The sequence below is a fragment of the Mus caroli genome, unplaced genomic scaffold (assembly GCF_978045245.1).
Source record: "Mus caroli unplaced genomic scaffold, Mus_caroli_1 scaffold_2, whole genome shotgun sequence".
NCBI classification, from domain to species: domain Eukaryota; kingdom Metazoa; phylum Chordata; class Mammalia; order Rodentia; family Muridae; genus Mus; species Mus caroli.
This window is the reverse complement of record NW_028227257.1, coordinates 112,180,536-112,204,526: the sequence shown is the minus strand read 5'-3', so window position 1 is coordinate 112,204,526 and position 23,991 is coordinate 112,180,536. Positions and strand designations below refer to the sequence as shown.

General features: G+C 44.8%; 1 protein-coding gene across 2 annotated transcripts in view; it reads right to left on the bottom strand.

Annotated features, from left to right (window-relative positions):
* Positions 1-23,991, bottom strand: part of Stk39 (serine/threonine kinase 39) — a 267,572-nt gene that overhangs the window by 194,660 nt on the left and 48,921 nt on the right. For both annotated transcript variants that reach the window (XM_085834808.1, XM_021156379.3), the window contains exon 2: positions 12,034-12,146. In XM_085834808.1, coding sequence (XP_085690934.1) covers positions 12,034-12,146 — 113 coding nt within the window. The remainder of the gene's footprint in view (positions 1-12,033; positions 12,147-23,991) is intronic.

The window sequence follows — 23,991 nt, the reverse complement described above, 5'->3', positions numbered from 1 at the left end:
TCCACGGCTCTATGAAACTGCCTGACATGTGTAGTTTCTTTCTGTCCTCTGCAGATGCTCTCACTCCCCTCGGCCAGCGAGCTCCTTCTCTAGGGAATCTGAGTAAACCTAAGGTATGGCGTCATTTGTTCCCGGGACCGTGCTCTTTTGCCACGACGTGCTTCTGGGGGAGAAATGAAGCACATCCCAGACCACCGCTTTTCCCAGTCACCGCCATCCGATGAGAAGCGAACACCTCCCCGATGCGGCCTGACGCATGGGGTGGGGACCAGCTTCTATAGCACGGGAGCAGACGGAGTACGCTGACTGCAGACATACTCTGACATTATCACCATAGACTCCTGTCAATGAATGCCTCTTGGCTTCCTAACTGCCACTCTTTCAGACTATTAATCAAAAAGGACAATCAATAACCAGTGTTTATATGTAAGAAAATTGTCTTGCCTTGACAAATAAATAAATAAATACTGCTGTATTGCCCAAGGATGGAATGAAAACTTTGTATCCAGTTCTTCCTAACAGAAAGATCCAATTCTGATTCCCTTAACTGGGTCACAGCCTATGCAGAAGTATAATTTGGGGCAAGGCTTCTGAAACTGGAATGTGTGCCTGGGGTCACATGACGGGGGTAGAAATATTCAGGTTCCACAGGACAGGTCTGGGTCACATCTAGGGAACCTTGTAGCTGGCTTTCCCCCAATGCTTATGTTGTGAGACCTAGAACCACTTTAAGGAGCAGAACTTCAGACTGAGCCTGGAGGTCAGCAAGGTGGCAGAGGGAAGGTTGGGAAACAAACCCAAATGCTGCCTGAGGGCCAGGTAGGAAGACAGGCCCTCCCGTGTGCTGCCTAGCTGAGCTCAAACTGAGGGAAGGCTCAGAAAGCAGAGACGGAAGAACAGGAGACACACAGTAATATGCCAACTGTTGGATGTCACTGGAACAGGTAAAAGTAAAATGGCAGCTGATTGGAAAGGTAGAGGCAGGAGGATCTCAGCTTTGAAGTCAGCCTGGGCTACATACATAGGACCCGCCCACACACTCAGCCCCCTAACTCTGTCTTTTACCACCCTGACTATCCTGGCAGGGTATTCATCCTTGTGGCGCCTCACTTTCCGTTCCTGTAAAATGGGACTGATACCACCTGCCACTTAGGCCCAGTGTGGGGAAAGCAAAGGGAAGTTGGCACACCTTTCCTCACAGGTCTAGCATGTAACACTGCACTCAAAGATAGCCTGGGCTACTGGTCGGTCACTCGACGCAAGGGTTACAAGCATCTGGTCAGCCAAAAAGGCACAGGGTTGACCCTGGCACCTTGTTCAACCTATTCCTGGAGAAGGTTCATGCGGCACCACCACTGGCCCTGCCAGCTCAAGGAGTTTCCTGTATTGCACACAGATGGGCACACTAGAGTCGGAAGCCAGCGTTACAACTGCTGCTGCTGCTACTGGACCTTCACCATCTGTGCTTCCCTGTCTCTCTGTGTCGGATTCATTTGTAACCCCTTGTTATGCTCTGCGGATCCAGGGAAGCTGCCTCCAAGTGTCTTAGAGAACAATCTAATTACATACTCGTGCAAAAGAAGTGAAAAGGACGAGGAGCCAAGCGTCTGAGAACAGAAGAATTAGGGGAAAGGTAAAGCCCGCGACAGTTATGAATCTTACCATTCGAATGCACAAGATGGCAAAATACACCTTTACAATGTATGTGACATCCTCCAAGTATTTAAACAATTCCTTAAGTGATATGGGCATAAGCAAACTAATAAAAAGACTTCAGAAAGTAATTCTCCAGTATGTATTTCCACAGTAACAGGATCGTCTGGAAGGGTGACCAATGCCTACTAACCATATACCATTAAAAGGCAGGGTTTAAAATAAGAAAGAATAAGGTGTGGGGATCCATCTATGCAGGAAGCCTTGGGCTCCATCCCCAGCACCATATGTAACAGAGCGTGATGGTTGCACGTTCCCTCTGCCAAGTGAAGGGAGAAGAGTCTGCAGTTTAAGGTCATTCAGGGCCACACGTAGAACACATAGGACAGCCTGGCAACACGATGCTCTATCTCCAAAACAAATTATATTAATTAATTTTATATCAAGTACATAATATAAATTAAGCCATTTTAATGTTTGCCAAAAATTAGAAGACTATTAACAAAGCTTTTACAAGGGCAAAGTGTTCTCCTGGCTGTCACTTTCGATTATGAAAATGTCACACCAAATTTTTAATTATGAAAGTGATATACTATTAGGAGGCAATCCCTTGCATCTTTTCAGGGACAAATATCAACAGAGAAAGCCCAATTCAAGGAGTGAGTCAAATACTCTATCTTATACTGTGACAAATGAACAACAACAACAAATGTGCTCTAACATTTAACTCTGCAACTATTTTCCTGTGGTCTGCTATCTGAGTTTATGGGAGTATACTATAATTGACAGCAAGAATATAAGTGAGAAAGTTCTAGACATTTTAAATCAGAAAGAAAAAATCTTTATTAGAGAAGCATGAATTCTGCCCCGGTTTGAATCTGTGTTGGAACGCTTTAAAAAAGAGAGCTGGCGTCACAGTGCAAAGTGTCAGGCTGCTTGGTCCACCTTTCAGAAAATCCCTCGGCTGTAGTGGGGAATGAAACTGGGGAAATATCTGCTCACTGAGAGAGCAGAGTGGACATCCCAGATTTTATGAGACTGGTTGAGGAGACATGAAACTGTGTATAAAAACAAATAAAAAGGTATTAAGAGGCTTTTTTTAAATTAAGTTACCTTAAACAGTTCTTTAATAAACAGTAGCAGCCATGAATATGTGTGTAACACACACACACACACTCACAGCTCACACATAGCAGAACCAGAATAAGGCTCAGCTATCCACAACTGTGACTGAGAACATTCAAAAAAGCCAGGTAGATGATGATGATGATGATGACGACGACGACGACGACGACGACGACGACGACGACGATAATAATAATAATAATAATAATAATAATAATAATAATAATAAAATGAAGAACACAGAGTGGTGTGCACGCATTTAATCCCAGCACTGGGAGGCAGAGGTATGTGGGTCTCGGTGAGTTCGAGGCCAGCCAGGTCTACAAAGTGAGTTCCAAGACAGGCAGGGCTACACAGAGAAATCTTGTCTCAGAAAGCAATGAATGAATGAATGAATAACAACCACAGAGAACTTCTTTGACCACTGGTATGCCAAACCCCTGGGAACCAAGAAGCCAGATGCCAACAATGCTACAGACTGTCTTGCCAGTACTCAGTGAGCAGAAAAGTGAGGTAAGCCTGTCCCACAGCACTGGAGTTCTGCCAAGGAAGAAGCCCCTGCCCAAGGGAGAACTGCCCCCAGCCTTCATTTTGCAGCCATGGACTCATTCCTTGTGGAAAACACAAACCAAAATAGCAAAGAAGGCAGTGGGCAAGAGCAAAGGTATTTGTCTCAACCCAAACATTGTCTGGAGCTCTAGAGAGATGGCAAGGGTTGGGTGCAGAGCCATGGAACATGTAAGGGGCTGGGGTAAAGTGCTTGTTTAGCATGAGGCCCCAGGGTCAGTCTTCAGCATCACAAAAAAGGAGACACATGACCAAAGACGCATCCAATCTGAAGTGCTGTCCACGCTTCCTCCTGCGAATCTGAGTGTATTCTAGGACTAGGTAGCTCTCTGTTTCTCTTCTGTATGAATGTATACTAGGTAGCATTCTGTTCCTGCTATGTATATAAGCATATACTAGGCAGGTCTCTGTTTCTCCTGTGTATGTGAGTGTACACTGGGTATGTCTGCTGTTCCTTCTGTATATATGAGCATACACTAGGTATGTCTCTGTTTCTCCTGTGTATATGAGTGTACACTAAGTAGGTCTATTCTTCCTGTGTATGAGTATACACTAGCTATGTCTGTTCCTTCTGTGTATATAAGTGTTTTGCCTGTCTATATGGGTGTATACTAGGTAGGTGTCTTCTTCCTGTGTATATATGACTGCACACTAGGTAGGTCTGTTCCTCTTGTGCACATGAGTTTACACTAGGTAGTTTCTCCTACGTATGAGTGTAGAGTAGATATAGGTCTCTGTTGTTGGCAAAATAGAAACCCAAAGAAGTCTCTTTTGCAGTGCTCATTTTTAACCACTGTTTGAAAAATCATATTCAGCCATTGTCTTAGTCAGGGTTTCTATTCCTGCACAACATCATGACCAAGAAGCAAGTTGGGGAGGAGGAAAGGGTTTATTCGGCTTACACTTCCATGCTGCTGTTCATCACCAAAGGAAGTCAGGACTGGAACTCAGACAGGTCAGGGAGCAGGAGCTGATACAGAGGCCATGGAGGGATGTTCTTTACTGGCTTGCCTTCCCTGGCTTGCTCAGCCTACTCTCTTATAGAACCCAAGACTACCAGCCCAGGGATGGTCCCACCCACAAGGGGCCTTTCCCCCTTGATCACTAATTGAGAAAATGCCTTACAGTTGGATCTCATGGAGGCATTTCCTCAACTGAAGCTCCTTTCTCTATGATAACTCCAGCTGTGTCAAGTTGACACAAAAATAGCCAGTACAATTGACCCCTTGTCAACTTGACACACAAACACATCACTAGTAAGCCTCAACCCTTACATTCTTATTCATCCCCAAGATCTAAATAACTTTAAAAGTCCCACAGTCTTTACATATTCTTAAAATTTCAATCTCTTTAAAATATCCATCTCTTTTAAAATCCAAAGTCTCTTAACTGTGGGCTCCACTAAAACAGTTTCTTCCTTCGAGAGGGAAAATATCAGGGCACAGTCACAATCAAAGCAAAAATCAATCTCCAACCATCCAACGTCTGGGATCCAACTCACGATCTTCTGGGCTCCCCCAAGGGCTTGGGTCACTTCTCCAGCCATGCCCTTTGTAGCACACACGTCGTCCTCTGGGCTCCAGATGCCTGTACTCCACTGCTGCTGCTGCTCTTGGTGGTCATCTCGTGGTACTGGAATCTCCAAAACACTGCATGACCCCTTCAGTCCTGGGCCTTCAATTACAACTGGGGCTGCACCTTCACCAATGGCCTTCCATGGCCTCTCACAGTGCCGAGCCTGAGCTGCTGTGTGACCCCTTCATGCCTTCAAAACCAGTACCACCTGGGTGACCCTTACACATTACCAAGTCCCACTGCAGAAGGAGTACAACCTTGCCTATCTCTGGAACACAGCCTCTTTGTGCTTTCAGAAAACACTTCCCAGAAGATGTCACCTCAACGATGCTGGTCTCTTCTTAATCACCGCTAATTTCTTAGCTCCAGCTAACCAGCATCAATAGTCCCAGTAATGCAAAGTTTTTGCTTTAGTAGTTCTGGTATCTTGTTAATCACAGCTGATTCTTCAGCCCCAGCTAACCAGAACTACAAAATCTTCACAATCAAAACAGCAATGGCCCTGAAGAGAGTCTTTAATTTTCCCCCTGAAATTTCACAAACCAGGCCTCCATCTTCTGCACTGTTCTCAGCATTATCTTCCAAGCTCCTACACAACATCTGACAGAGCTCTTAGCAACGAATGGATATTCAAGCCCAAAGTTCCAAAGTCCTTCCACAGTCCTCCCCCAAACATGGTCAGGTTGTCACAGGAATACCCCACTCTGCTGGTACCAATTTGTCTTAGTCAGGGTTTCTATTCCTGCACAACATCATGACCAAGAAGCAAGTTGGGGAGGAGGAAAGGGTTTATTCGGCTTACACTTCCATGCTGCTGTTCATCACCAAAGGAAGTCAGGACTGGAACTCAGACAGGTCAGGGAGCAGGAGCTGATACAGAGGCCATGGAGGGATGTTCTTTACTGGCTTGCCTTCCCTGGCTTGCTCAGCCTACTCTCTTATAGAACCCAAGACTACCAGCCCAGGGATGGTCCCACCCACAAGGGGCCTTTCCCCCTTGATCACTAATTGAGAAAATGCCTTACAGTTGGATCTCATGGAGGCATTTCCTCAACTGAAGCTCCTTTCTCTATGATAACTCCAGCTGTGTCAAGTTGACACAAAAATAGCCAGTACAGCCATTTCAGCAAAATTTTCTAACAAGTGCAGTTAAATATAAATTCAATTGGTATTATTTAATTAGTATGTGAAGAAACTGTGACATAACTTTTAAATGTGACATTCTAAAAGTGAAAACTATTTTTCCAACCAAATTATACATATTTATAGGCCAATGTAAGTTCAGAACTACAGAAGAGGATTTGCTTTGGGCATAAGTAATTATTCTCTCCTTTATTTAACACGTGTCCAGGTCTTCAAAATAGCCCTTCCCCAAATTCCCTTCTGAACCCTGACTCCAACTGGGCAACGTTTCATTAAAAAAAAAAAACACTCAAAACACTGAAAGAGATGAAACCAATTCCGGAGCTGTGTGGTGAGAAGTAGAAAATACACGGTTGAAACCTAAACTGTTCAAGTGGCGCTGCACGAAGTGAAGCGGGTTTGCATTCCATCACTGAAGGCGTGAGGTAAGAGACTGCACTGAAGAGCCGAATGCAATGGGTCCCACGTCAGAGGAGGAATGAGGGGGACGATGGGTAGACAATTCACTAATTAGAAAATTAATACGTTCAAGAGAATTAGAAACTACTCCAGGGCAATCATAAAGTGCTGTTTGGAGGCCAACTTGCAAAGCTGGAAGCTCTCTAGCGCAGGGTAATCTTCCTGCAATAAACAATAAATAGGACTTGAAAAAGGAGCAGCTTTGCTAACACAGCACAGACAAAGTTTGGTTTTATTTGGGGGTGGGGGGAGGTTGCTTGTTTGTTTCCTTTAAGCCTCAAATAAAGCAGGGACTTGTTCTCAGGAGGCCTGCAATGAACAGACTGGAAATCCTGCATCTAATTACGGTTAGAGGTTAACTATTGCTCTCAATATGATCATTAAACTAGGGAACTATCCAAAGCTTTGGTTTCTCCGCAACACTCTATAAATCAAAGCTAATTTATGCTTCTAACGAGGGGGAGGAGAGAAAAGAGGATGGAAGGGAGAGAGGGAGCAGGAGATGAAAAGAATAGAAAAATAATCGCCCCAGCAGCAGCAAGCAATGCCTTTTTGCTGAGGAGGAAAGAAAAAAAAAAAAGTCTTGATTTATGGATGACTCTTGTCTGTGGCAGAGCAAATTGCCTTGACAAGGATGATGGAGGAAGCCAAGAGCAGAAGCCAGAACTCTGACAACTGAGGGCAACCTGTGAGACTGGGATGGGCGTCTAAGTGGAGAAGAGAGCACATGGCATGCCCAGATCCAGAACTTCACAGAAGAGCTTTCTCTCCACAGCACAACACTGCAGTAAACGCACACACGGCACAACTTGCTAGTAATCTGTGTTCTTGTTTAAGTGAATCTGAAAGTGTATGTTTTTAAAGATCTTAGCTTCAAACAGCCACAATCCTAGAACTCGCAGGGAGGTGAACCTCTGCCATCTAAGGAGGTGATTCTCTTTGAATGAAGGAGAGGGAGCCGCAGGGTAAGTTCTCCCTACCCTGGGCAGCTGTGCTGGGTTAAGTAGGAAGCAGGCACAGCCTCTGGCTCTGGGACCTTTCCTTTCCCCTCCGACGGCACTCAGCAGTCAGCACTTTATATTGTCATTGTTTCCTTTGAAATGACTTTGTCCACATCTGTCATCCATCACAAACTGAAATCACAACATAATTTCATAATGTCATCCCTGAACGATTTTTTCCTTTCTTTTTCTTTTCTTTTCTCTTCTGCTCCCCACTGCCTTGCTCTCTTAAAGAAAAGGGAGCTTTGGCTGCTGAATTAAGGTTCCTCCTACAATGTATGGCCTAATGATTACAACTGCTAATAATAATGAATTGATAGTTCAGCAGCACAGGGGAGATGGACTTGAGTTCTCCGTAGCTAAACCAAAGACAGACCTAAAACCCAGGGGACCCAAGTCAGAGCTAAAGAGAAGAGACAAATGGTTAAAAACTAGGGTTCAAGAAAATGCTGGGCACAGTGGCACACATCTATAATCCCAGCACGTGGGAGACTGAGGCAGGAGAAGGGATGTTTACAGCAAATAATGGCTGCATGATGAGATCCTTAAAAAAAAAAAAAAAAAGCCGAATTAGCTCATGAGTCAAAAATGTTCAGTAGCCTCCGGATAAAGAAAAACATCCTGGAAGAAAAGTTCAATTACAAGGTAAATAGAGATGAGTGGTATGTTTATGGAATTTATTTTATTATCTGATGATGGTCTGAAAAGACAGATGCCTTCAAAAAAAAAAAAAGAGATGCTTAATTCTCTGCTTATATAATGGATTTTAAGAAGATTCAATGGTGCCCTAGGGTAGTGTTTCTAACCTTTGAAGCTGACCCCAAACCAGGGAAGCAAACCCTTTCAAGAGGCTCAGAGCTCCCTCCAAAAGGAGCTCACCAGTCTGCACGAGAAGGGTCAACCTCACTTAGCAAGTCTGAAAATTCCCACTGCAGAGCAGGCAAATCTGTTTATCAGCCTGCTGAAGTAGCTCCCAATCAACACAGGGGTCAGAAAGGCGTCCACTGCTCAAAAATCTCACTGCTCCTCCTCGTCCCAAATGAAGAGACTGACTTACTGCTAGACCAAGGAACAAGAACCTTCTAGCATCTAAGCATTTGGGAAATGTGAAATTCACAGATCCCTGCTTCACCACGAAAAGAGACATTCCAGAGGTGATAAGCTGCTTTAACTTTCCATTTATAACAGGACCTCCTCGGAATGCGGGCTGACACTGAAGTATGGGGGCCAACAAATCTTAGACTGGCCAGAGCACGTGCTGAGAGAGGAGGACATAAAACACAATGGTCACTTCATCCTGACAGGCTACAGCCAGTCACGGGCACACTCCGCAACAGACAAGAAAAATGCAAAGCCATACAGAGAGAAAGCCCAAGTTTAGAGAACTTAAACGTCAGCCAGTCTACTTGAATGCGACTATTCACTGTGCGCCCTCTCCTCGAGTTACTGTTAAACTACATCAAACAAGGTTTTGCACGAACAGCCAGCCTTGAAATTCAATATACAGCCCTGTGGCTTAACCTTCTAACAGATGAAGCACGCTATAGAAATGATATTTAAGTATCTATCAGATAAACAGATAAATGTGCTTTTGTATCCTCCACCAGCTTAACCTTGAAGAACTGGAGGCGAACTCATTTCAGCAGGGAAGTTTAAATCAGCACTTACTCGGTGCCAGTGAGTTCATCTGACATTGTTTTCCTCCCTTTATTCTTGGAGAAGTTGGCACCATGATTAACACTTTTAAACAACTTGTCTCCTTATTCAGCAAAACCTGGAGTCAAGGCCATGATTACAGGAAAGGTACTGTGGCTCTGTGTGGACAACTGTCCGAAGCGGCTGTGTGAGGTCACGTCAGGCTCTGCGTATAGATCCCTCCTATCATGGGACAAGGACCATGAACTCGGGAAAGATCTAAGGGTAGGGAACAGAGCAGGGAGTATCAGTCTGGGGGTGAAAGATCCTTTGGGGGAGGCAGATGTTCCAGGAGCTGGTAAATAGTTGATAATTGTGACTTCTATGACATAATGCTCTCACAAGATAAAGCCCCCAGTGGGCCATTGTTTCTTCTAAGAACAATGGTTTCCAGTTAACACATGGCACCCTCTATGAGACGAGGCAGTGCCCCAACCTGGAGATAATACACACTCATGGAATTAAAGGATTACTAGGATACCGGATGCCCAAACACTGCCAAAATGTGAAACCATAGGAATAATGAAAGTGCAAGCAACAGCAGTGGCAGAGGTCAAAAGGGTGCAGGCGACTCTACTCCACACAAAGCTCCTATGTCCGTCATCTGGACCACAAAGGCCTGATGGCCTCGGACAGGCTAGTAACAGCAGTATATTCTGAAGTACCAGAGCCATCCCTCCCACCATCTCTAAATACATCGACACACCGAAAGGCCCAAGGTTCGAAGTTAAGTAAAGGCCAAAGCAATTCATTTATTAATTTAACATCCTTTAAATTGAGAATGACATTGTTTTATTTTATTGAATAAATAAGTATGCATGTGTTTTCTAGAGCTTGGGTAGTACTGCAGCAAGATGAAAGGGCTCAGAAAAATTAACTACTGCTAATGGACAAGCTCAGAGAGTCTGATGGAGCCACGCACAGAGGAATGAAAAACACCACCTTTAAACAGACAGCTTGCTAAGCTGCAAACAGCCTGTGATGGTCCCAGCAAAGGGACCCTGGAGTAAGGATGTCTCTGCTGATCTCCCGTCTAGCCCTAACTGGACCATCATGCCTGTTTGCCAAGTGTGATTAAAAATGAATAAATAAATAAATAAATAAATAAATAAATAAAAGCTACCAGCGGCCCTGGGCGACACAGAGCTTGACAGAGACCAGACCACAGCATCGGGGGCACAGCTTGAAAACTGCTTCCAAGACTGCCGGGGAGCAGGCGTAACTCAAGCTGTACACACTGTATAAACACTTGGTGGCTGAGGATCCGGCAGAGACCACAGCGAAACGCAAGCGGCACAGGAGAGCTCTTAACGGGAGATTTCAAACAAGGCATGAGTGTTAATGCACGGTTCTTGATTTAGAAAGCCACGCACCCTCATGCAGAGCCACAGAAAACGAAGACTCCCAACAAGAACCCTCCGCTTCGGCGCTCTCTTAAAACGACCCAAAGCTATTAGGCAATGCAAAATCAAGCTACAGCTAAAAATCAAGTCAGTGGCTGAAGCAGGACCCAGCTCTCCCCACTGGTTAGTCAATGCCCTTTCCACCCAGGGAAGATGACCTTGGGGACTGGAGGAGGACAAAGACACAATTGTACTGGTGACTACACAGTCAGAGACAGGTAAGTCCTACACAGTACAACACCCATGCAGGCAATGCACGGCTGAAATTTTGAGAGAAAAAAAAAGAACCTCCATAAGTGAATGATTATTGTTTAACCAATAATGTTTAATATGTAATTGCAGGAGCCCTTGCCCTAATCTGAGCTTTGACTGGCAATCCACTGCTTCGGTCCCATTGAGATCTATGCATTGTGTAACCTGATTTAAAATGGAAGGCCAAACAGATCTGGAAAAGTACAGCTTTATCCTTGAACTTAATTTATACTATAGTGTACTGTAATTAAGCCTGAAATAAAAGCTATATTCTGAGGACAGACAAAAAGCTCTTGTTAATGGCATTCCATTCCCAACGTAGAATAAAACAAAAGGCTTCTTCATGTGGAGCCAACTGTCATCATACGTTGTCGCTTGTACGGTGCTACTGGACTAATATTTGTGCTGGGATTAGCGTCGGGATAACCAGTGAGCTAACTTCTCCACTGCAGTTTTCTTTTATCCTGAAATAAATGGCCAAAAGGTAAAAAAAAAGAAAAAAAGAAAAAAAAAGAACCTGGCAGGCAGAACGACAACTATATTTATGAGATTAAACTCCAAAACCCTTCACAGTTTGCTGGGTAACTAATAACCATTTGCTAAGCTGTTCATTTAATAATGAGTCAGTTAAGCCAAAAGCAAATGTTCCCTCAACCCGCCAATGCTCCTATAGTCAGACCTACTATAGAGCAAACAAGCTCCAACTCTTTCTGTAAGTGCTTCATTTCAGATACGAAATACAAGGTACACATTCGAGAGTAACAAACGTGTCAGCAACTGAAATGGAGTCTGCCATACATTACAAAAGAAAACCAAATTCATACGTGATTTTGTAATTTATAGAAGCACAAAGGAGCAAAAGGTACATTTGGAAGAATTCACAGCTATGTCATGAACTCTCAGAGAAGGGCCAGAGGAAACCAGACATCACACTCTGGAGTTAGAAACCACATGACCTCAGGGCGGAGCACACAACGTGCATGGAGTGTCACACTGAGACCACTGGGGGCTGCGCAGACCCAACACTGCAATCAACACTATTAATCATAGATCATCCCCAGGGGAGAAGAAAAGGGTGCGGCTCATACCCACCCATCCCCATCCCACAAGCCCCGGGCCAGGGAGAGCAAGTACCAGGAGTCTCCTCCCCTTATACTCACCAGGAGTTCATCCATACTCGTCTGGCATTTTTCCAAGTTGATCCGCTTTATGGCTACGCGTTCTTGCCTGGGTTTGCATAGGGCTGCCTGAACCACTGCAGTTGCTCCGCTGCCTGAAACAAAATAAAGAGGAAATCGGCTCCCATATACTGCACTGATGTACTGCTGCCTATGTATCTCTGTCTTAAATGCCTGTAATTTAAGTTGGAAATATTCAAAATGTTACCAGTGGCATCTTCAAAGAGTCCCTGAAGTCCTACAGTAAGTATCCAGAGGAGACAGGGGTATTTGGGTGTTTCCAGGTGTTTCTCTTAGGACATGGGACCAGCAGGATGAGTACAACTCTGCTTGAAATGGTGATGACCCTTGGGTCCAGACTCACTTCAACTACACTTACATCCCAGACTCTTCCTCTACTTCAATGCAACCCAAGTCAGCCAGTCCTGCCTGGGCTACTTCAGGACTTCCATCGGGTCCTGCATCTTAGCATCCTGAACACTCCTGGTGGTGGGGGTTGGGATGGGGGTCAGCTCTTGCTCTACAACTAGGAAAAAAAATAACCAGAAATCCGCCGTAGGATGCTCTTGTTTAAAACACAGCTCTTAAGGATGCCAAGCGAAATAATGCCAGTCTGCTAACAAAAGCTCTTGGCATTCCTGGGAATTTCATATTTTTTAAGGTCTCTTGATCATCATTAGCTAATGCACTTAAAATTCCTAAAAGACGGAGCCATGCTGTTATCCAAATTTTTTAAGAACGGAACGTAGAGGGGTAATGATTTGTAGCACGCCACTGAGAGCTTCTAATCAGATTTATATCCCACCAAGCCAAAAGACCCCTCGAGCAAGGCATCTTAACTCTGCAGATCATACCAAAAATGGCACTCCACCACTCACAAATAATTTCCCAGCCCCACATATCCAATAAAAGAAACACAGCCTAAACATAGGACTACACAAAGGGTACATATGTGACTCTCTAACCTTCATCTGGGAGAGCTGATTTAGGAACAATGTGACCTCCACAGCCCCGTCAGCTGGGACCTAGAGACCTGGAAGATCAGCCTAGTACCCTCCATGTTCTCTGCCTTCAAGGCTCCCACACATAGGAGCCCAACCTGTGTCAACCCCAATTGCTGAGCACCCACAGCACAGTAGCACTGTAACCATAAAACTAAAAGCATGTGCATCTTTATTATCAGCCTCATTTTATATGTGAGAAAACGGGCAACCTGGCAAAGCTGCCCCAGGTCACATAGCTAATAGGTAAGTACTGGGCTGGGATCTGAGTCAGTGTGCCAGACGCCCACGTCTGTGCTCTTTGTCTACTTCCCACAAGCCGGAGCACAGCCTGCCCTTCCTTGCTTGTGTCGGCCTTGCCAGGAAAATATTTCTTCAATACTAAATAGCTCAACCAAAGAGAACCACCCTGCAGAAAAGGTGCAAGTGAGCCTCCCTTTCAGGAGCAGGGACAGTACCGTTGTGTGACAGGGCTTTTCCCAGAACAAGAGACTGTCAGTGAAGGGAGCCTCGGAGAAAGCGCTAAGTAGCTGGTTAGCAGTGAGCCTGAAACCTAGCAGAGACATCCACAGTTTAACTAGATGCTGGCATCAGGCCTGATCACTCTGACGTCAATTTCCATCTTCCTCTCTTCCACCCTTAATACAGTCTCCAGTATTTTCAAATCAGAGCAATTGAAGAAGGAAAAGCAGGCCAGCTCCCATAAAGGCCTTAATTAACAGGTGCATATAACATCAGGTTCCCTCCCAACAGCCCTTGACTTACAACTTCAGGCTGAGATTCCCACTAATACATTCACGAATGTGGTCACAAATAAGGATTCTCCAATGAGGGAGAAGTGGGAAGTCTCCTGCTTTATAGTGAGCATCTTACTGGTTAGAACGACAGCCAGCTAAAGAATAATGACTTTTATCTCAGGCAGGAAATATTGAAGCTCTATGGCAGAAGCCCACTGCCATAAGGAATAGTCCTCCCTCCGTAATAGAAGAACGTAGGCCTAAGACCCCAGAGCAAGGCATGCTGGTTAGTGTGTGTGTGGGGGGGGGGAGGGAGAGAGAGAGAGAGAGAGAGAGAGAGAGAGAGAGAGAGAGAGAGAGAGAATGTGTTTGGTTGGTTGGTTGGTTGGTAGGCTGGTTCGAGATTGCCAGCCAGGATACACTAGTGGGTCGTGGATTCAGTTTTTCGGTGGGCGGAGGCCTTCCTTCTGAAGCTTCTCTTCAGAATATAACTTGCCAGGGAGAGCTGAGAACAGCTTTGTGCGGCTTTGGTTCAAAGCATGTTCTACTGTGAGTCGTGATCTAAACTTGGAAGCCTGCTGTAATAGAGTGAAGAGTCCCAGGGCTAAAGGAAGCCCATGCTTTGATGGGGAGGAAGAAGTGACCTGACAATTTTTCAAAGGGCCATTTAGAATTAATGAGAAGACAGTTTTGCTTTAAGGAGCTTTATGTACTTTGCTGAACAGATTAAAGGGAAGCCTGAAAAGGTAGGCTTGGAGATCCAATAAATAAGCAAGCGTTAGAATGTGTAGTGGAAGCAAGCGAAGGGTTAAACGGAGCCTTTCCTTAATGCTGAACTATGACTCACTAACATTTGATGGTGTGTTTCTAAGAACTAGCATCCTTGGGATTAGAGAGCCTTGAACATTTTTCATTTTATTCCAGACACCCATCCATCATGAGTTAAAATGTTCTCTAGGATGGTGGCCCATGTGCCAGACTAAGAAAGTTATGTATTCCCATCTTGTCAGGATGTTTTAAGTCAATGTAGATTTTTTTTTCTGGTAACTTTCTGGTAATTCCAGGTAAAGAACCACTTCTAAGGTTTAGATAGAAATTATGGTGATTGCAGCCAGAGGCCGAGTTTCCTTGAATTCATTACCAAGGTACAGGTCTGTCTTTGTGAGCATGTGTTCTCATTTCCTCGTTCCTGCTGTTGCTTGAACTGAAGCAATCACCAGAAAACTCCATAGCTGCATTCACACATCAAGTTACCCAAAGGAATACATCCTGGATATGCAATTCAGTGTCATAACTTTGGATTTCGACAAGTATTTAAGAAACTAACACAGACTCCAGTGCTTCTTCTGTTAAAAGAAGAAAGGAAATCAGAGACTGAGATGTAAATTTCACCTTCACCATGAGCAACCGTCTTAGTGTGGGTCTCCTGTGACTCCTCAGTCAGCCATCAGCACCTTGTTCCTTCGTACTTACCTCAGAGGTATTTCCATTACATGAACCAACATTCACAGAGCCTAATACCGTAACAACCCCTTGAAACTCTACTCCCTGGCAACCTCATTTCAAGGAATAGGCTTAACAGCCACAGGAAAACACCGATATTAATTCTTCACTTACATGAATTCATCGGCAAAACTAAACAGTAACTCAAGTTCTGCTGAGTGGCAAGCAATTCACTAGGTGATAGAAGTCCAAAGGTGGCTGCTCCTGATACAAGCTGGATAAATCTTTCATTTTGATCATTTCCTATGCAGAATAAAAGACGAGATCGGTAGCTACGGTAGCCTGAACTTTTACTACAGATTAAAACACATATGGTAAAGTCCCAAAGCATGATAAATTTAGAGAAAGGGCCTCTTGGGAGCATAGAAATCAGAGGTGCATCAGGGATGACAATTAGCATCATTGGAATTGCCAAGGAAGAATTCACTCTCCTCTCTCCTTACTCGGGGAAAAGTCACTGGGTCTGCAAACGAGGGAGACAGAATTCCGGAAACCCCGGTGGACAGTACCTGGAACTGTACTGTCTAGCCTCCTGAACTATGGAAGTAAATTTTAGTCTGTGCTTCAGACCACTTGCTCCATGCTATTTTGTTACTGCAGCCCCAGAACACTGACACAAAGCCATTCAATGTCTATTCTAAGCCACTCTGCCACTGACACCTGTGGTGAACGCCATGCTAATTACAAGTGCTGACCTAATTAAGTCTATAACCAGAGGCAAGAATCACCTGAAGTGCCTTTGGTAAATCACTACAGTTTCCATATCATAGCTTAGCAAGATCTTTTAAAATGAGGTTAGATGAATGTCTTAGTCACTGTTCTATTACTGTGAAGGGAGGGACACATGACCAAGGCAATGCTTAAAAAGAAAGCATTTAATTGGGGGATTGCTTATGATTAAGAAACCGAGAACCATGACAGCGAGCATTAGCTGAGAGCTTTACATCCTGATCTGCAAGCAGCAAAGCAGAGGTGGATTGGGGGGGGGGGGGCTAGGGGGCAGGCAGACAGACAGAGAGACAGAGACAGAGACATTCGGGCTGGCATATGCTTTTGAAACCTTAATGCTCTCCCCAGTGATACACCTCCTCCAACACGCCACACCTACTCCAACAAGGCCACACCTCCTGATCCTTCCCAAACAGTTCCACTAACTGGAATGGAGACCAAACATGCAAACATATGAGCCTCTGAGACCATTCTCATTCAGACCACCCCAAATAAGATTCTACACATTAAAGGTATGGATTTCCTCCGTGACTTTGGACCTAATATCTAAACTTCAGCTTCCTTAATAAACTAATAAAATCTACTTGTATGTCTCAACAGCAATAATGTGTTTCACATCCCTAAAGAAATAAAAACCCAGCCAACTGAGTAAATATACAGTACTCTTGATGGGCCTCACTGCTCCCAGCGAACCACGAAGGCAGCCAGCTTGACCTACAGGCTGTACGTGTATGGAACCTAAAGGACTGAGGCCCAAGTGCTTCTGCTTAGCATAGGTTTCATTCTGTTTAGCATCATGAAGGCCCTGTAGGTTTGACGGGAAGGAAAAAGCATTGAAATTGGAAGCGAAATGCCCAGTGCTTCTAAAGGTCTGATGCAACATGCTAAACAGTAGGACCTAAGATGGAAAAGACCACTCCTACAATCAAGCAGCAGTGAGAATTAATATTCTATAGCTAAACTTGATGTGATCAACGTTAGTATGTATCCTAAGGCACACCTTTACACCATATTTGACCATTAATTACATAGATTCACAGCCCAGTGCTACAATGTATTAGTTATTTATTCTTGAATGGATAATTGAATTTTTGCATGCCTCAGTTTCTTACAGGCTAGATGGCAATAATAATACCCAACTTAAAGGGTGGTTGACAGAATCTAGTAAATTAATACATGGGAAACCCTTGGAATGGTATCCAGTATACAATAAAACCTAATTAAGAATTCTAGCTAGCATTTGAGGTCAGATGGTATTGTCAACTTGTCATTTTAATACTGTATAATATTCCGTGGCATTGGTGAGCCATAATTTATCAGCCCTTGTGCTAAGAGTATTCTCTTATTCCAATAACCAGTATATTTCCTTCTAATAAGCAGCAACATCTAGTGTGTCTCCTCTTTCTCTCTTCTTTTCTCCCTCCCTCCCCTATCTCTCTCAATAACATTTTACATTTATTTAAGTTAAAGTCAGGATGTAGTTGATTACCCAAGTAACATGTCCCCTAAATTGCAAGACAGGGGCTGGGCATTGCATTAACCTCTGGATCTCATGACAGCCACTGGGAAGAAGTCTATCATCGAATCCTACTTACATGAGGAACACCGAATCAAAACCTCGATAAGGGCTAGGACCTTTCCTAGCACATAGAAAGACTCTTTAATTATGTTCCACAGCCATATACTCACTCTGCCAGTGAGTACAGTCCGGAGCCATCTCAGGTTTTCATTACAGAAGTGTTGGCATGTGGAGTATACAGTACACAAAACAAATGGCTTTGGCTCAAGTGCTTTCTTCCAGCCCTCTCTCCCCAGTTCACTCTGCTCTATTTATATCCAACCTCACAGTCCACAAAGCCAACCGGTCACATGAGCACCAGAAACCGACCAGGGGAGACTCTGGTGAATGGATGCGTGTGAGCTTCACAGAGGTACAGCGATTTAACCTGGAAAGATGGCCTAGGCTTGCAGAAAAGCTACAAAGCCAGATTTGTGTGAGCTCTCCCGGACTTCTAAGGCTGGTGGTTAGTGTGACGTTGTTGTTTTTAAACAACGTTGTTTCAGCCAAGAAGCAGCTTTCCAAGGGCCACACTTCTCCTAAACATAAAACTAATATTTGGTTTCTGAGTTGTACCCATTCTTACCTGATCGTCCAAAATTTAAAATATCTGTTAGGCCAGGCCTCTAAAGCTGTCATCTTACTGGATGAAAAAAAAAATGATCTCAGAAATGATTTGGTGGTGCCAGGGAAATTAAATATTCACATGTAAGAGAGTGAAATGAGATCCTTATCTCTCACCCTATACAAATACCAACTTCAGATGAAGCAGGGACCTTAACGTAAGACCTGAAATGCTCAAACTCTTAGAGAGAGAGAGAGAGAGGGGGAGGGAGAGAAAACACCTCGAGGTGCAACCCTAGGCCAGGCTTTACGAAAAGATCTCGACTTGGTCAGGAAACAACAGCAACAAGCTAGACTTTCATGAAATTAAACCCCTCTGCCCAGCAGAAGGAGACGCTCCGGTGAAGGAACAGGTGGGTGAGAAGCCGTGCTAAACACAGGCGTGACTGAGGACAGATAGCTAGAAGACATAGAGTCCTCCAGAACCGAAATAACCCAAACCCAGAAAACCAACCAACATCCAGGCTAATGCTGAAACACAGGGTGGGGAGGAGGGTCGGTGGGTAAAGTAGTTGCTGCATAAGAATTCAGTGCTGAGTTTGGACCCCCGGCACTAATGTAAGAAAGCGAAATGTGTGTGCCTGTAAAGCCAGCCTGAGGAAGAAGGAGGACACAAGAAGATCCCTTATTCTGGCTGGCTAGCAAATCTATCCAAATCAATAAACTCTGCATTTGTGAGACACTGTCTCAAACATGAGGTTACAGAAATTGTGAAAGGCACCTGATATTCTCTGGCCTTAACCTTCACGCACACACAAACACAGACAAACAGACAAAAGATGAAGTACAACTGGCCAGTCAACATGTGAAAAAAAAAAGTGCAACCAGTACTAGGTACTGGAGAAATGCAAATGACTACTATACTGAGAGAGCATCTCCCCCTGGTCTGAATGGCACTCAACAGAGAAAGCAAATAACACCAAGTGATGGCAAGGATAATGGCAAAAAGGACTCGTCCCGAGCCCTGGTGGGACTGTGAACGAGTCCAAGCACTATGGGAATCAGCATGGAGGTTTCTCAATAAAAAACAAACAAAAAACTAAAAATAGACCTACCATAACACCCATCTCTACCACTCCTGGGAATCTGCCCCAGAACTCTGAGTCAGCCTATCACAGAAGATGCTTGCACATCAATGTTTATTGAAGAACTGTTCACAACAGCTAAACTCACCAAAAACCATCTAGTTAACAGCACAGAACTTAAAAAAGCAAAAGGATCCCCAGGATGTGATTTTAGGTGAGGCATCAGGAGCAGGGGCGGGGGTGGGGGGTGGGGGGGTGGGGGAGAGCGGCGGCATGGGATCCAACCGGAATGAAGGCCATCCCGGACTCCAAGCTGAGTCATAGATAACAACGTCACATCCTGCCAACATAGCTGGAGAAGGAGACCCTGAGACCAGGGCAATTGAGACCATGTCAGAACAACAAACACTGTGTGCATATTTTCACAATTCGTGGATTCTGAATTTTATAGAGACCTAAGAATCATATACAAATGACATGAAAGTCATGCATCTCATATATGAAAGCTATGTGACATGCTACATATGTAGAATGACATATATGTCTATGACATGGATGTAGGAGCAAAACTGACTAGGGAGATGATAAGGGCTGATGGGAGGAGGGACGGAGAGACAGAGGATGGAGAGATTCATAAAATGGAAGACACTCCAAACATACTATTGTCTCACATGAGAATTCTCTTTAAAACCCACTGTGACGCACAAATGATACATGCCAATAAAAATTACCACACTACAAATGGTTCAGTGTGAAGCGGTCATGTTTCAGAGAAGTGTCCCAAACTGCTTTACTGTATGTTGACCTCTGCCTCAGTGGATTGTCTGCAAACAGAGAGGAAACCTCACAGAGCTACACTTCTGCCACCTGCTTCATCCTCTGTGACAGGAATACACAGTGACATCTCAAGTCACTCATAAAGGACAACTGCGAGAGAATTATCACATGCCAGCTGCTATAGGCATTAATGTACAAAATAGATTCTATCAGTGCTCTGTCCGCAGGAACGTACCATACCAGGAGGCCAAGAGGAGTCTGGCCTAGCAAAGCCATAATTTTCAATACAGCCAGAAACATGAATGACCTTGTATACACCATAGTTGAGTCATTGATATACGCCCTCTGCCTTTGTCAGGTTAATGAAAGGGGTTGAGATTAGGAGAGAGGAACAGAGAGAGAGAGAGAGAAAGAAACAGAGCAGAGAGACAGACAGACACAGCGACAGAGAAACTGAAAAAATGTCCTTAAGTTTCACCTCTGACCTTCCTGAACAAGCTAGCAAAGCATTTAGAGGTCACACACCTGACCATGAAAGGTGGCCCTTGTATGGAACTCATCAAAAACCATCTAATTAGTGCCACAGAAAAGCAAAAGGTAGCCCCGGGTTCTGATTTTAAGTGAGATAGCAGTAACCTGAGTATGGAATCCAGCTAGAAAGAATGTAAACGAGCTTACCTTAGGTTTCAAAGTACACTGGCCCTACACGGGACAAGCATGAAAGGTAAACTATGCTCACTCCCCTGCAGAAGGCACAGGGACTAGGATGGCTGTCATAAAGAAAAGCAGGTAGCAGTTTAATGGGCTTCCATAATAAATGCTAAGTTTAGGACCATCCAGGTAAATGCTAAGCATGAGTTAGACACCTGGAGTGCTGAGCATCTGTCTGGCCCCCAACTCAATGGGATTGGTAGCAAGAGTTAAGGCTCTGGCACAGTTCTCAACATCAGAAAATAAAAACGGTCTTAAACAGTCACGTGGCCCCTCAAAAATAAAATGGTTCCCTAGAATTTAACTCCAAAGTTAAGACTACTTCTTGTAGTCAAACACACAAGGTCTTCAGTAGCAAATGTGTTGTTGCCGTTTCTTTATTTATTTGCTGTTTTCCTATGGAGGAAGAGGACAGATATACTCCAGGGACGGAGTACAGCGCGCTTGAACTGAAGCCTTCCTGAAGAACCGCCAGCAGAGCCAGCCACTTCCTCAGGGCTTCCACAGATGCCCCCACAGCCCTCATCCCAGCACTCACATGCCTGTGGTGTCCTTCAGCCACTGTCTGAAAACAAATCCCTTGTAAATATCCCATTGGTGGTGAACCACATGTCCCTTCACTGGGGAGGTGATTCGTAGACGAGGGAGGTAGACATGTGTTCCATTCTGGATACGGACAAAGGAGAGGAGGTGCCACCAAGCTGCGTGATCTATGGGCAAGGAGCAAGTGCTACCTAGTTACGGAGCTCTCTACCTCTGCACTGCTCCTTGAGCAGAAGTTTGGCTGTGACAGTGTAGGGAACTCCTCAGTGTCCAGCCTTAGAGGCTAACAGCCTAAAGGCACTTCTCATTTCCATAGCATCCAGTTCCGTTCTGGAGTCAGGAGTCATGGCCCAACTGATTCTGTGCCTCCATTTCCATCAGAATACACTGGGAGCTTCCCACTTCAGAGATGAATCCAGCAGTCAGCAGGCAGGAACCACACAAAATGTGTCAGATTCATAGAAACTAGACTTCTTGGAAAATCCCCACCAGGGGAACCCAGTGACTGGCTGACACCCATGACAACCATCCATTCCCATCTCAGGATGTACTTTATCAGGTCCTCAACTACAGAATGTGCACACATTCTACAGAGAAAAAAAATATCTTATTTTAACACTCGGCAAAAGGAGCATGCTAAAGTCCTCACCCACATCTGACAGAACTGAACACTCTCCTGTTCTGCTCTGAGGGGGCAGTAGCTCCTCCCAGCAAAACCCACTTGTTCTACTGATTAAATCAGCCACAGGGAAGCCAACATTCCACAAAGGAATGTCCATTACCATTTGCACAGATAAACAGATAGAGCCACTGGCCAAAGCCAAGAAGCACGACTGTCCCGCTTTGACTATGCACACCACGGCCGTGGCCTCTAGGTCTGGACTCTTCCAACCTCAACCCACCTAGAAATGGGAAGGGCTGTAAAAACACAAACAGACTCCCTGCTTCCATGAATATGGGTTTTGTATTAAAAGGAAGAAGCCACCTGTCTAACTGGACACAACGCTGGGGACAGGATGCAGGATCTCATGGCCCGTGATGTTTCACCGAGGGAGAACCTTTTCTCCCAGCTGATCATATCAGAACCTTTAGGCTAAGCACTGATGTCACTGTCAGCTGTAGAGGACAATGTTCAACGTTGGAGGCCTTCGTCCAAAGGTCACTAGCCTGCCCATAACCTCCATTCAAGTGTCTAGGATAATCATATGGACAGCAACAGTTTGGACACTGTTTAGCAAGAATGTGTCAGACCCCAATTTATATATTACTAGCCTTGTATGCATGAGGACAGTTAGCACAGAGAGCCTTGCAGAGAGGTGGATAATGACCAACTTTGGCTTGCCTTTTATAACTGAGGAATCGGGCACAGCTACATCAGTTGCTTGCCCAAAGCAACATTGCTTCGAGCAGTCTGGTTGCAGACACCACCAGTCCTAACAGAGGTATGGGCAGGAAGCTGAGAGAAAAGGGAGGAAAGCAAGACCCTGAGGAGATGTGTGTATGACTCCTCGCTGCAGTCGCCTCTGATCCCACGAAGGCCCAGATCCTGTTAGTGTCCCCTTAGTGAATGCTACCGGGGGTAGATGCCTCTGAAAACAAACCCTACAACTTCCATGTGACAACTGTTACATGGAAAATGATGCTGAGAAAAAGATTCATTGTCCGGGATAAAATCTGTCTGCTCTCAGGTCGCTAGCCATCCCTAGTTACTACAAAGTGGTAGTAACTTAATACTTTCCTCCAGCTCAAGGACAGAGCTGTGCGGTCTTGTTTTTTTGTTTGTTTGTTTGTTTGTTTTTCTTTTAGAGAGAGAAGTCCTCCATTCATTCACTCTCACGCTGCCTGCGCCTTCCTTACCTTTGCATCAGAGTTCACTATCTTCAACACTGACCTGCTGCTTATCTGGTCTCCCCTGGCAACCTGGGTTGTAAATTTCAACCACAGAGCAGGAAATCAGGTGACTAGTCTGAGATGACAGCAGAACATAGGAGCCATCAGGAATGAAGGCACAGACTGCACCATTAGTGGACAGCAATGTCCTGAGAACCCTGGAGGCCATGGGAGGACATGCTGAGCAGGAAGAAAGAGAAGAAACATTCAAGGAAGAGCAAGATAAGTCCTGTGTCCACTGAGCCCAACCCTGGGTTTCTTCCTAATGGAAGCTAGCTCAAGATCCCACAACTGTATGAGAGGGAGCCTAGTGAGGAATCAGAAGGCTGCTGCTTCTCCCTACAGACTTGGGTCAGGGTCCGAGGTGTGAAGCGTGAGCAGACAGTTAGGTGACTGTAGGGGTTACCTGGTACCTTCCAACGTAGGTGTACAGAAGTTGATCTGGAGGGTCTGTTGTGTCTGTGCTGTGCCTTTCTATGCTGTCCTGAGTGACAGGATGCTGTTGGTTCGTGGACCACATGTTTTGCCTCATCACAAAGGTTCTGGGCACTCACTTCCTTACAAAAGAGTAAAGAACCTAGAAGCTTACTGGCCAACCACAGTGGGAAAGTTAGCCCTGGTTGGAAGGAGCAGATGCCTTAGAGGGGAAGGGGAAGTCATGGCTTTCTCCTGCTTTAAGAGTGCAGATGGAAAACAGTGCACTATGAGAAACCATATTTAAGGTTTTTCTGTGTAAATAATAGCTTTATTAAATTGACAATTCAACATCCACTCCACACTATTTCATATACATTTAGCACTTGATATTCAGTTACATTTTGAGAACCGAGCTACAAAGGAAA